This window comes from Diorhabda sublineata, chromosome 4, assembly GCF_026230105.1.
Source record: "Diorhabda sublineata isolate icDioSubl1.1 chromosome 4, icDioSubl1.1, whole genome shotgun sequence".
NCBI classification, from domain to species: domain Eukaryota; kingdom Metazoa; phylum Arthropoda; class Insecta; order Coleoptera; family Chrysomelidae; genus Diorhabda; species Diorhabda sublineata.
The window spans coordinates 24588772-24603873 of NC_079477.1; the positions used below are offsets into that span (position 1 = coordinate 24588772).

The 15102-nt window shown below is 31.2% G+C and overlaps 1 protein-coding gene across 1 annotated transcript; it reads right to left on the reverse strand.

Annotated features, from left to right (window-relative positions):
- Positions 1–7523: 7523 nt before the first annotated feature.
- Positions 7524–13931, reverse strand: LOC130442724 (uncharacterized). The gene is made up of 7 exons (XM_056777069.1): positions 13790–13931; positions 13602–13683; positions 9684–9815; positions 9263–9298; positions 9084–9198; positions 7710–7777; positions 7524–7637 (listed from the first exon to the last, which is right to left on the reverse strand). Exons 2-7 carry the CDS (start codon positions 13674–13676, stop codon positions 7620–7622), a joined length of 444 nt encoding a protein of 147 aa, XP_056633047.1. The 5' UTR covers positions 13677–13683; positions 13790–13931; the 3' UTR covers positions 7524–7619.
- Between the last annotated feature and the right edge of the window lie 1171 nt (positions 13932–15102).

Genomic DNA, 15102 nt, shown 5'->3' on the forward strand with positions numbered 1-15102 from the left:
TTTGTGACTTAGATATAGAAAATCCGTGTTTTTCTCATAATCAATTATATGTTGCGTGTTCCAGAGCTGGAACAACATCAAATTTATTTGTTTATACCCTTCAAGGATCAACAAAGAATATCGTACATCCAATGGATATATAAATTATTTTTGGAGTTTACTCCTTAAGAATCGATTTGCATATATAAGGGGCCCGGTATGAGAAAAATGTGATGAGTATTATCTATCGATGAATGACCTCGTTACGTTTTTGGTGCGCAGCTTTCTAATTTGTCAGTGTCAACATACTTATATTGCTGTCATTGTGAAGTTTTATTATCAATGTGTTCCGCTAAAGTGAACTGAAAGTATTTTCAAATAACTATGACAGAAAGAGGTGTAGATGATATTGCCGGAACATCTAACAAACACGTGGTTGCAAGGTACGTTATAATTCATGTATTATATGTATGAGCATGTGCATTTTGTATTTTTTAAATATTCTAATAATTATCGATGTAGTTAATATAAATATATATTTGAAAACAACACATAAAATTAGATAATTAACCCAATATGAATTATCGAGCGCATCCACATAAAATAGAAAATTTCTAACCTAACCAAAAATTAATTTTTTTGTCGATGTCTATAAATTCTTCCACGTTATTATGATTTATTTTATAAATAATTTTTAAATATCAACAACTGTAGTCAATAATTCGATAATATCAGAAAAATCGACAATATTTTTCCATTATAATAATGTTTTTATATAATTTTCTTTCGAAAAGTTATTTTTTAGCTTATTTAAATAATTTTCATGTACTATTTATTATTGTATGTGAAAGATTTAGTGACATAATTATCTTTTTTTAACCATTTTTGTTAATTATTAAGATAATATTATATTTTTAATAAAAAATAATTTAAAAAAATTTTAAAAAAATGTTTATAAAAACCTTTTTTTATCAATTTTCTTAAAGTCGGTTAAAATTTTTATAGTTATGCATTTATAAATTTTCTAATTTTTTTTAATATTTTTTGACTAGGAAAAAATTTAAACCTCCAAAAACTCCAGCCGAGAGACAGCCAGCTTACAGATTAAAAAAAAATTAATGAAGGAAGCCCAAAATATTCTGGCAATCAACCAATCTTTTTTAAGTTAAATAAACTCTTTTTGCTTCTGGTTAGACTATCGAACTTAAGGAGTAAACTCCAGTCGTGCGTCGGAGCTGACACACACAATTTTTTTATACAATTTGATAAATACAAACAGTTGGAGTTTCAACTTTAATTAAAATAGGTTAATTTTTTTATCGCACAGCCTCTACATTTAACTTCCCTCATAGTATACACAAACTCTTATAATAGTAATTACAATTACTTGCTTATTTCTTCTAATTCCATGTTATTGCGTATTCAATATATTAATGGAGATTTTCCATTCCAATACTCTAACTGCCATCTGGGAATAATGACAAAACCCATTTTGGCTTTAGTCAGTTTAGTTCATAAACAATTTACTACGAGGGTGGTTCAAATTCAAGTCAGAATTATTAATAAACCCGTGATTATTTCAGAGTCGCAAAAGTGAATGCACTGGATGTTAGACCGGTCAATTACGAAGCGTACAAAACACCTGGGACTACGTAACCTCGTTTTTTAGTGTACTTATAGTCATGGGCGAGAAGGATGTACCAATGTCTATTGCGCAACGCTTCATTATACGTTATACGCAGCTTAAGTGGTATTGAGCAAATACTTCATGAAAGGCTCGATTACCGCAAAATTACAGCGAAATGGGTGCCAGGACATTCGAATTTTGAGTAGCTATTGACACGCTGGAAAGTTTGCACGCGTCTCCGCGAATTGAGTTGGGAAACACTGGTATACCCTCCTATAGTCCCTATTTCTCACCGTGCGACTATTATTTATTTGGTTAATCGAAAGAGGCACTAGACAAACTCCGATTTCGAAAGCAATGTGGAAGTAGTCGTTTACGTGAAAAGCCGAATGATTTTTACGGCATCCAAAAGCTTCCGGTAAATATGTGTAAAGTGTGAATGAAAGTATCTAAAAAAACTATAAAAAAATTCAGTTTTGTAACTTAGTGATAAAATTATTATTACTAGCGTTTTAACCAGCCGTCCGTCTGTATGCAATAGGGATACGAGGTCTGGTTATTAAATAACGAGACTTGTTACGAAAAAGGGTTTTTTATAAAAATTGTTCTACATTCGAAGGCTCCCCTTCAATATACTCTCATCCCGTCGCCACACATTTTTCCATACGTTTTTTTCCATTGATAGAAGCAGTGCTGGAAGTCTTTTTTGGTGAGTGCCTTTAGGAGCTCTGCCGTTTTTTGCTTTACCGCTTCCATCGACTCAAATCGGGTCCCTATCAAATCAGATCTTTTTCTAACCTTTTTAACCTTTCAAGAAAATTTGAGCAGACCATTTGACGCAAGAACTTTTGGTCAGAAGTCAGATTTTTTGGCACTAACTTCGCAGAGATTTTTGTCATGTGTAATTTCTCGTGTAAAATTTTTCTAACCGTTTCTTAATCGGAGTTTACAGCCTCGGCAATCATCCGGATGATTATTTGACGATCTGCACGTACAATTTGATTGATTTTGGTCACTGTTTCCGGAGTTGAAACAGTCACAGTGTGACATGGGCGCTGGTCATTTTCAGTGCTCTCTCGGCCCTTACCAAAGCACTTACACCACTCAAAAACACGCGCTCGATATAGAGAATTGTTCTCATAGGCATCTTGCAACAATTTATAGCCCTCAGTCAGAGTTTTTTTCAATTTAACGGGAAGTTTGAGATTGATACGTTGCGTTATTTAAACTAGACCTCGTATCTACTCACAGGAAGTATGTAGCGGTTTTTTTGTATTTAATTCCTGTATATTTGTAAATATGCTAAAACGCAATCAATTTTGGGTTCAACAAGTGTATTGGTAAAAACATACATATTTCAGGATTTTGTCGAAACCTCTAGTTACTTTGTAATGAAGTTTGTTACGAATATGTTTTGAAAGGTGATACATCCCATGAATTTGTTTTTATACTTGACATTCGAAGGATATTTATACAAGGATATGTCAATTTTCTTAATAATAAATATTTTTTTCAATCTAATGAGAAGTTTCCTGTCTATTTTAATCGAGGTCTCTTAATTTTGAATACGACCGTACTGTATATATTGAATTCAGTACCACGGCAAGTTCAAAGTATATTTGATGTGTATATTTGTACTTGTTTGTAGTAAAACTCCGGTTTATATTTGAACCACCCTCGTAGTTGAGGGGCGTTGAAAAAAGCCCGCATTTTTATACAATTCTGTCGAAATTTCTGATTACTTTGTAATGAAGTTTGTTATGAATATGATTTAGAAGGTAATATATCCCAAGAATTTGCTTTTATACCTAACATTCCAAGGATCTATTTATAATTCAATTTTTAATACGTCAAAAATTACTCAAAAGAAGAATTTAGTATTGTCAATTTTCTTAGTAGTGGATAATTTTTTCATTCTAATAAAAGTTCTTTGTACATCTCAATCGAGGTTTCTTTATTGTGAATACAACTATATTGTACTTGTATATATAGAATTCTGTACTTTAACACGTCGACTGCCAAGGCAATTTCACTAAAAACACTAATTTGAAGAAATTTATCACCAAAAAGTTTTACAAATTATTTAGTAGTAAGAAAAATATCTTTGAGGAATTTAATTATTACATAGTTGGCGGTTAACGTGTTAAAGTATATTATATATATCGACTTTTATACAACTCATAACGATTTTTTACAGTAAAAATAAGGTTCTCCCCGTAACAAATTTCTTTTGTACAATTCAGCGAGCACACTATTCCATTCTAACTTTATTTATGAGGCGACAATTGTGTAAAAAGAGTAGAGAAACGTAATATCACTTTTCGTAATGTAATTTTCTTTCTTTATTACTGGGTTTCTGCTAAAATCTCTCTCAAAGGACGATGTTCTTGTTCTGTTGCCTTTCACGATAATAGCGTATTTGTCACTAGTGAATTTAGCCCAATATTCCTAAGCTTAATGTGTGTGTATAACTGAACTCAAATCAAAATTAAAACATTTAATTCCTGTGAGTTTATGAAATGAATAAAATATTCAAGAAATCGATCTGCATTTGCCTTGGTATGGAATAAATAACAAGACTTGCCATGTGTATTTACCAATATCATAATCCCACGGAATACTCACGATATCAATAAGTTTAGTAATCTACAGGGAATAGTTATAGAACGGAAAGGTTAGATTTCAGGCAACGAGTTATTTGCCGCGATTAAAATTCACGTGGTACAGAAAGTGTAGGAAAAATGACCAGCACTCGCCATTAGTTCGATTTGTTTACGTAACAGTTAAAAACTTAGTCGAATTATTGAGTCCAAAAATCCTACTCTTCTAAAATTTTATACTTTTCATATTTCAGATTTATTACTGTATCAAAGTGAAAATTTTCTATTTGAATATTGGTATCTGAGTATTTAAACAGATTTCTAATACACAAACTGTAGTAAACTCTGTATTTATAAATATATTACTAAGAAATATTCAAGGTTGTAAATTAATATGCTTTCAACTGTCATAATCTTCGTATATTTATATCTTGTTTTTTAAATTGAATTAAAGCCCTACAATTGAGCTTTTAGCTTGATATTAGGTGAAAATTATACATTGGATAATGAAAAATTTATTTTTTTTCCCATAACACGATGTAATCTCCTTCTAGAGCGATACAATCAATCTCTCTACAAAACTCTTCCCGAACTTCTAGATGCAGTACTTGTAGAATAATTTGTTTTGCCTTAAAATAGGCTTGAATTTCAGCAATCTCTTCTTGATTTGAGCTGAATTTATTACTGGCAAGAATTTTTTGGAGATCAGCGAATAGCCAGTAGTCACTGGGAGCCAGATCTGGAATATACGGAGGATGAGGAAGCAATTCGTTTAATATAACCATCATTGCAAACGACTTGTGAATCGATGCATTGTCTTGGTGAAACACACGACATATGAGGCCATTTCTCTTTGATATTTGCATTCAAACGATCCAACAACTCTATATCTATAGAATTGGCTACTGATTGTTTCTTCCTTTTGGAGATAGTCGATGAACAATATTCCAAGCGCATCCCAAAGTAATGAAGCTAGAACCTTCCCAGTTGACTGTTGTGCCTTTAGACGTTTCGGACGTGGTTCACCGGCTGCAGTCCACTCATATGATGATCGTTTCGATTCCGGATTGAAGTGATAGATCCATGTTTCATCAATTGTTACGTATCGATGCAAAAAATCTGATTCGTTACGTTTCAACATCGCCAAACATTGCTCTGGATCATCAACATGTTGTTGTTTTTGATCGGCACCCACTTTGAAAAAAGCTTTCTCATGGTCAAATGCTCATGCATAATTGTGAACACAGTGCCTTATGATGTATTTATGGTCTGAGTTTGGTGTTTTATGGAGTAACTTCCTCAATTGGACGTCTAGAACGTTCACCATCATCGGTGTCTGTACGACCACGTTTCAATTTAGCAAACCAATAACAAATGGTTCTTTTCGATGGAGCAGAGTCCCGATAACACTTTTAAAGTCATTGCTGATATTGTACAGAATTTTTGTTTTCATCCCAGAAGCAACGATAAATTAACATTAAATAAAATTAACATAAATTAACATAATTAACATAAATGAACATAATTAACATAAACTAACATAACAACAAATCAAATTATTTTGAAAATAACAAAATTAGCTACACTTAAATGACTATCACTTTTTTCTGACTAATCGAAATGTCACGAAATTCTACACATAAGCTTTGGAAAGTTGGTACTTCATATACGTCAAATGGTTTTGACAATGGCAGCGCCATCTGTATGTCAGTCGCAAGATTAATTGGGTGATGTAATACTTGTATTTTTTCCAATTCTGGATACTTCATTATCGATTCAGAGCCCAATTAGAGTACATTTCTTATACAGGAGAAGATAATACTACAGCAACAAATCCACTAGTTTTTCTCTGTCTAAAAATAAGAATATGTGAGGATAGCTACGAAACAATTGTTTGAAACAATAAACTGTTATGATAGATTTGTTGATTATAAATGTTTCCTCGCGAAATTATAACCTCACAACAACAATCACCAGTCAACACATGTTCGATGACAGCTGACATTAGTTGACATTAGCGAGTTATTCGCAGCCAATTATTACCTTCATGAAAGCACACCTTAAGTCATGTGAATAATTGGCTTTTGGATATAAAGATCGTGAAATCATGAAATATCAATGGATGGATTATCAGTAGAACGAAGAGATTGAAGGTAGTAGTAATTATTTGAAGAAAATAAAGAATTTGTACCTATATACAACTACTTTGGCCGTATTGAAACATTTTCTTGTATTTATTGAATAATAAAATAAAAATTACATAAGAACATGAAAACGTACGTGCCTATGAATTACTATTTCTGTAGAACGCAATTTTATGAATTATGCATCAATACACACTTCTGTAAATGTCAGTATTCTATTGATTTACTGCCTAATTTATTTCAAAGTATTGATTGCTTTTACTAGGAGTGTTGTTGTAATATGTTGTAACCAAAAATCAATAGTGATACGAGGATGGTCCCAAAAGTAACTGGTCCAGCAAAGAAAACACAAAAAGTTTGGAAAAAAATAACGTAATCTCCATCTAGTTCTATACACTTTTCCCAGCGATGTTTGATGAGTTCTATACCTTTTTTATAATAAGAATTGTCAAGCTCCTCAAAATAATTATTAACTGTCAACATCACCTCTTTATTGTTACAAAATTTTTGACTATTCAGACATTTTTTTGAGTCTAGGAACAAATAATAATTTGAAAGGGGGCAAATCTGGCAATTAGGATGCATGAGATAGCAATTCTAATTTTAATTTTTTTCTTAATGGAACTGGAATTTTTTCTTAGCCAAATGTGGTTGTTTTTGCTTGATTTTTTTGCTGAAACTTTGCAATAAGTTCGCATAATACTCACCGTTAATAGTTTTTCGTTTTCAAAGATAGTCAATGACATTTATCCCACGCGCATCCTAAAAAACGATGCTATGACCTTGTATGCACAGAGAATATTTGCATTTATTTCTGTGAAACGTTGTCAAATACTCGATGGAAAAATCTTCACGACGCTGTTTTTGAAATGCCTACTGTATCTGCTAGCTCGCGCACTTTCAGTTGAACATCATCGAGTACCGCTTTGTGGATTTTCTTCGATATTTCTGAAGCGTCACCTCATTTGGTCGACCACTGCGATGCTGGTCTTTGCAGGTCGTACGGCCTCGTTTTAACTCTGCTACCTAGATACACAAATATAGATTGTGTACTTTCAGATACAGTGGGATTTTTCAAGCAACTAACGCCATCTCTAGGTCATGCGCCAGGTATTTCAATCCTTACTTACCAAACGAAGCTCTTTTCTCAAGTGAAAATGAAGTTAAAACAAATTAGTTTGTGAATTGTATTTAATACAAAAATTATTTTACAAAACATATTAATTTAAAAGAATGTGTTTGTTTGTAATTGATCTTCATAGTTTACTTTTAGAAAAATATATATCTCTGTAACAAAAAAAGTGTTCAGTGTTTCTAATAATTATCAATATTTTGAACGAACGATTTAAATCTACTCACCTCCGCATCGATGTTTTTTTGTATACATTTTTGCATTTCCCATATTTTTTTGTGTGGTTTTGTTTCATCTGGAATAATTATAAAATAGTACAGTCAAAGTAAGCAATTGATAAGATAAGATGAAAAAATTATAGAGAAAAATGAAGATATACAATATAGTGATAGCCATTTTGAACTAAAATGGAGGTTGTTATGAATTTGACGTATTTAAAATGAATATGAAGATAGAATTGTTACATAAGATATATAAAATCAATGTCTCTTTTTAGCATTGACAAAAAATAATACCAGGAGTGTATTGGTTTGTAAAAAAACGTTTAAGAGACCTATTATGATAATTAGTGAAGTTTTTTATGTGAAAAGCAAATCCTACTACAGTCGAATAGATCGAGTGGTATATAAAATTTGTGGTATTCAAGAAATAAGTGCCTTGGTAGTTGATTCCACAGACTTGACCTCTTTGAAATATGTAAATCGACGTTCTCCAAAAGAGCCTACAGCTCATGAGTCACGACTACCAAGTAGATATTGCTAGTGGAATAGGAATCGTGCAAGTTTTTGGTCAACTCTAGATCAAGTCGAATTACAAATGCAATACTTCTTCTTCTTCTTCCTCTTCTTGTTTGTCTTTTGTCAAGGCTTAGTCTTGTTTCTACTACTATTCATTCTCCTTAGAAGTAGATGTCCAGCTTTCGTGAAATTTCTAAGGAGGTCGGAGGTCTTCTTGGAGTTGTTTTTTCATCTATTGTCCATTTAATTCTTCCATCATTCCGTCGACATGGTTTGTTCAATATCGTCGTTTCGATATTTGAATCGTCCTTTGAATATCCTGAATTTTCAGGTTTTCAAATAGCTAACGTCATTTGGGAACACTCAATTGAGGTTAACAGTGAAACACAACAAAGTCTTAAGATCCAATACTAACAGGAATTCTACCAGGTGATAGTGTATTCTGCTAAATATGGAAAAATAATTAATAGCGTGTCTCTGGAGGTTATAAGATGGAAGGAAGATCAATAAAGATATAACGAGGCTGAGCTGCAGAGTTTGGTAAGCAACTATTAATCTTAATTCTTCTCAATCTTCTCAAATTTAAATCAATCTTAAAGATGTAAATACTTGTAGCTCTACAGATATGCACCTGAGAACATTAAGATGATGTTTTCCAATAACAGTAGGCCCTTTAATCAGATTTTTTCTATTACAAGAAGACGTCGAACAAATAGAAAAAGATCAAATAGAGGTTTTCCTCTAATGATTCACTACATATTAGATACATATTCATTAAAGGCTGCTCTGATTTTCGCTAAATCATCAATTATTTTTCTTCAAGCTTCATTGATTTTTCAAAATAATAAGAAGAGTGGTACTTACTTAATTTCAAAGCGTTTTCATTACATGTTATATATACATTGGCGTCTTGAGATAAGTTCATTTCTTCCAAGTATGGAAGAATCAAATCTTTTCTTATTCTCAGCTGGTCGTCTAGCTATAACAAGACGGAAAAAAACGTAATTTATAATTTAGGTTCAATATATAGAAATTCAACTTACTCCTTTAGCAGCCAACCATAGACATAGGGTGTAATACTGAAAACAAAATATTGTACTCAATAAAGGAAATTGAAATCTCGGCTTGAAATTTCGAAAGCTATATTCAAATATTAAACAAATACAACAAGCTTTAAAAAATAGATAACTTAATTACAGTTTTTCCACTTTGCTTCATTGTTTGTTTAGTTTTGAATAAATCTGTTATATCAAGATATAATTTCATGATTCTCTAGTGAATATGAAAGCAGTTTTAATTAATATTTGGAAAATATTGAACTTCTAAATTAAACTAAAGCTAAAGCTCACTATAGCTTGTTCATCGAAACGCTCGTCAAACAGTAAATAAAATAAAAACTTTAATTTGTTTTGTCACGTATTTTGTATTATGAATATAATTATTACTAATTGGTTTTGATCATACCTGAATTGAAGGTTCATTATCTGGGAATTTACCATCTCGAACTTCGTCTATCAGTTCTTGTGAAACATCAGTAGTAAGTTGACACAAATGATGAGCATGTACTGTCATAACAACAAATGTTTTTCCAAAACTCTGAAACACAAGTAGAATTCATCTTGAAGAACAAAATAGTGTCCATTTTGAGTAGTTAGTAGAGTTTCAAATATTATCTTGATCAAAAATATAATTTCAACCAATAAATACCAAAGCACGTATATGTTTGAATTTTTCGACTTGTTTGCTCATTTTTGATCTTGTTTCGATGACTCTAGCCTTCGAAAAGCTTTGAAACAAAAGTAAAATTCATCTTGAAGAAGAAAAAAGTGTTCACTTTGAGTAATTAATAGAGTTTCACATATTATCTTGCTCAAAAATATAATTTCAACCAATAAATGTTTCGATGGCTCTAGCCTTCGAAGAGCTTTGAAACAAAAGTAAAATTCATCTTGAAGAAGAAAAAAGTGTCCAATTTGAGTAATTAGTAGAGTTTCACATATTATCTTTCTCAAAAATATAATTTTGACCGATAAATACCAAAGCACGTATGCGTTTGAATTTTTCGATTTGTTTGCTAATTTTTGATCTTGTTTCGATGGCTCTGGCCTTCGAAAAGCTTTGAACCAAAAGTAAAATTTATCTTGAAGAAGAAAAAAGTGTTCACTTTGAGTAATTAATAGAGTTTCACATATTATCTTGCTCAAAAATATAATTTCAACCAATAAATGTTTCGATGGCTCTAGCCTTCGAAGAGCTTTGAAACAAAAGTAAAATTCATCTTGAAGAAGAAAAAAGTGTCCAATTTGAGTAATTAGTAGAGTTTCACATATTATCTTTCTCAAAAATATAATTTTGACCGATAAATACCAAAGCACGTATGCGTTTGAATTTTTCGATTTGTTTACTCATTTTTGATCTTGTTTCGATGGCTCTGGCCTTCGAAAAGCTTTGAACCAAAAGTAAAATTTATCTTGAAGAAGAAAAAAGTGTCCAATTTGAGTAATTAGTAGAGTTTCACATATTATCTTTCTCAAAAATATAATTTTGACCGATAAATACCAAAGCACGTATGCGTTTGAATTTTTCGATTTGTTTACTCATTTTTGATCTTGTTTCGATGGCTCTGGCCTTCGAAAAGCTTTGAACCAAAAGTAAAATTTATCTTGAAGAAGAAAAAAGTGTCCAATTTGAGTAATTAGTAGAGTTTCACATATTATCTTTCTCAAAAATATAATTTTGACCGATAAATACCAAAGCACGTATGCGTTTGAATTTTTCGATTTGTTTGCTCATTTTTGATCTTGTTTCGATGGCTCTGGCCTTCGAAAAGCTTTGAACCAAAAGTAAAATTTATCTTGAAGAAGAAAAAAGTGTCCAATTTGAGTAATTAGTAGAGTTTCACATATTATCTTTCTCAAAAATAAAATTTTGACCGATAAATACCAAAGCACGTATGCGTTTGAATTTATCGATTTGTTTGTTTATTTTTGATCTTGTTTCGATGGCTCTAGCCTTCGAAAAGCTTTGAAACAAAAGTAAAATTTATCTTGAAGAAGAAAAAAGTGTCCAATTTGAGTAATTAGTAGAGTTTCACATATTATCTTTCTCAAAAATATAATTTTGACCGATAAATACCAAAGCACGTATGCGTTTAAATTTTTCGATTTGTTTGTTTACTTTTGATCTTGTTTCGACGGCTCTAGCCTTCGAAAAGCTTTGAAACAAAAGTAAAATTCATCTTGAAGAAGAAAAAAGTGTCCAATTTAAATAATTAGTAGAGTTTCACATATTATCTTTCTCAAAAATAAAATTTTGACCGATAAATACCAAAGCACGTATGCGTTTGAATTTTTCGATTTGTTTGTTTATTTTTGATCTTGTTTCGATGGCTCTAGCCTTCGAAAAGCTTTGAAACAAAAGTAAAATTCATCTTGAAGAAGAAAAAAGTGTCCAATTTGAGTAATTAGTAGAGTTTCACATATTATCTTTCTCAAAAATAAAATTTTGACCGATAAATACCAAAGCACGTATGCGTTTGAATTTTTCGATTTGTTTGTTTATTTTTGATCTTGTTTCGATGGCTCTAGCCTTCGAAAAGCTTTGAAACAAAAGTAAAATTCATCTTGAAGAAGAAAAAAGTGTCCAATTTGAGTAATTAGTAGATTTTCACATATTATCTTTCTCAAAAATATAATTTTGACCGATAAATACCAAAGCACGTATGCGTTTAAATTTTTCGATTTGTTTGTTTACTTTTGATCTTGTTTCGATGGCTCTAGCCTTCGAAAAGCTTTGAAACAAAAGTAAAATTCATTGTGAAGAAGAAAAAAGTGTCCAATTTGAGTAATTAGTAGAGTTTCACATATTATCTTTCTCAAAAATATAATTTTGACCGATAAATACCAAAGCACGTATGCGTTTAAATTTTTCGATTTGTTTGTTTACTTTTGATCTTGTTTCGATGACTCTAGCCTTCGAAAAGCTTTGAAACAAAAGTAAAATTCATCATGAAGAAGAAAAAAGTGTCCAATTTGAGTAATTAGTAGAGTTTCACATATTATCTTTCTCAAAAATATAATTTTGACCGATAAATACCAAAGCACGTATGCGTTTGAATTTTTTGATTTGTTTGTTCATTTTTGATCTTGTTTCGATGGCTATTGTCTGCAAAACACCTTAGTAGGGAAAAAGTTTGACCGTCGAGGCACTTTTGACAATTCACAGCTCAGTATTAACCTTTACAAAAAAGTTGTGGCGTTCTCGGTATGATTTTCAATAATATTATCGACTGCAAGTTATGGTAATGTCACATACGTATTACAAAAAGGGAAAAAAACGCTGTGGATCAAAAATAGGGAATTTGAGGACAAAGAAAACATCAGTTAGGAGCTAGGATTTGATTCCAACATAAGGCATGATACAATAACGCTACGTGGCAACTGGGGATGCTTTCAAATACGTTCCCGAAATTTCCACAACCAGTATCATACGAAAGTTGATTAATTTTTTTCCAAGATCCACTTGAACAGACTTATTAAGCTACCAAAAAGTTCAGGTATCTGCAAGGTGGATTCTACAAAATCCTCTAATTACCATAGAATTAAAAATTTAAAAGTGTCGTCGTTTTGGAGTTTCTCAATTTTAATTTTGGTAAGAAATAGAAAAACGAAGTGTTTCAGACTCTTCACATTTCTAACTAGATTTAGCAACATGTGAGTTCTGAATCTGTGATGAAAGTGATAAAGTTTTCGGAAAAAACTTGTAAAGCAATTTTGGAACAAGAAAAATTCAATTATACGTAAAGAGCAAATTTTTTCAATTGGTTGTAATTTTTCCACTCAATATCATCCAAAACTTTTCCATAGGGCAAGCCTGGGGATCATTATGGATTTTGGATTCATATTTCAAGTCATCGGACTATTTTCTGTGTAATATCTATCATTGCCTACAATTTGTGAATGTGATAGCATATCAGAATTCTGCGTAACTGATTTTCGTTATATAATGGACATTTCTTTCGTTCCCTATGTTTAACTCCTTTTTTCTTTAGTTCTAGACTGAGGATCATGTATGAAACACGAAATCAGCGAACAAGCCTTCGAATTGGTGTTCCTATTATATCTTTTGATATTTCTACAGTCTATTTGACTGGGTATCAGTCAAAGCTGTAGGATGCCCATAATTTGGTTCAAACATGATATTCCTTATTTATATTCACTCATCGTTTTATAAATTGTACAAAGAAAATATTCAGCTCTAACTAAGAATATAAAAAAATTTGAAAATTATGAAGTTTGTGTTTTTTAGATTCTTGATTATTTAGAATTAAATTGAGGCTAACTTATTTTTTCCGAAAACTTTCGTTACATACATTATATTCACCTTTGGGTTTAGATATCCAAAAGCTGAAGTAATGAAGAGAACTAAGAATAGACCTACTGCTACAGGAGGCTGCATGGTCGATCTGAAACAGAATTTCATTCAAATTTAAATAATCGATCAAAAGGAATGTTAAACAATATTTTTACAAATTTAGAAACCTTATCAATATAAGTGTGTTGAGTACTTACTTTTTATTTGACTTTAATACACTCTTGTGAGATACCACAAACAATATTTGAGTTCTAATCAATTTATATATATATATGCATATTTATATTGTCCCACCTTCGGAGCACATTTACTGTTAATTAAAAATAGATTGTATATAATGACATAGTTTGATTATGGTGACCCCAGAAAATAAATACTTATCTCAATTATTGTATATTTCATAATACATCCTGTATATTCGAAATTCAAGCACTTTTTATGACATAATATCGGTATCATTCCATATTTGTTAATTTGGAAGGTCAACTGATAGCGGTGAATATACTTTTGCATATAAGGACATAGAAAGTAATAAATAAGACGATAACTTCTTCTTCGTGTAATTTACTTTAAAAATATTGACAGTGGGTATGCGATCGATCCAAAATAGATTCGAAATTGACCCGGGAACAAAGCTATAGTCTTCTCCATTGTTTAATGTCGCGGCAAATATATCTTTATATAAGATGGTGTGAAATTTTCTAAATTAAACTCAATCTTTTTGGTTAAAATACTCTGAATTATATGTGGCAGTAATCCTTTCAGGAATCTTGTCTTGTTTAAGTTAAATAATCTTTGAAAAAAGGAAATCTATCAACCGTGAACATTATGGGAAATTATTGTAACGTTTAAGCGAAGAAATCGAAGAAATACGACCACATTTGGCTAAGAGGAAAGTGTTGTTTCATCAAGACAATGCACAAGCTCACACATACGTTATTGCAATAACCAAAATCAATGAATTGATGTTTTAATTACTATTTTATGCAATATATTCGCCCGATTCAGCCCCCTTAGATTATTTTCTGTTTCTAAACTGCCTCGGCGGTCAAAGATTTCCAACAATGATGAGGTGATGGTTATTTTGAAGAACTGGACGATTCTTACTATAAAAAGGGTATCAAACTCGTTGAACGTCGTTGGGAAAAGTGTATGGAGCTAAAAGAAGCTGAAAGATAAATATATTTGTTCCCAAAATTTTTGTGTTTGTTATCCTATTAGAATAAATATGTGGCGAGGGTCGCTAATTTTGTTTTAAATATAATAGTATATAAATAGTTCATAAATTATGTATGAATATAAGAATAATATGTATATTTCCAATTCATTATTCAATAGATAATATATCTAATGGATTTCATAATTACGTTTAAAGTATTTCTAATTTAAACTGAATTTTGAAATGATTAGAATTCAAATTTCACTGTTTTGATTTCATAATTACATAAATTTCCACTTGAACGTTATTCTGATTTCAAATGTCACCAAAGAATTAACTTGTATGGGAACT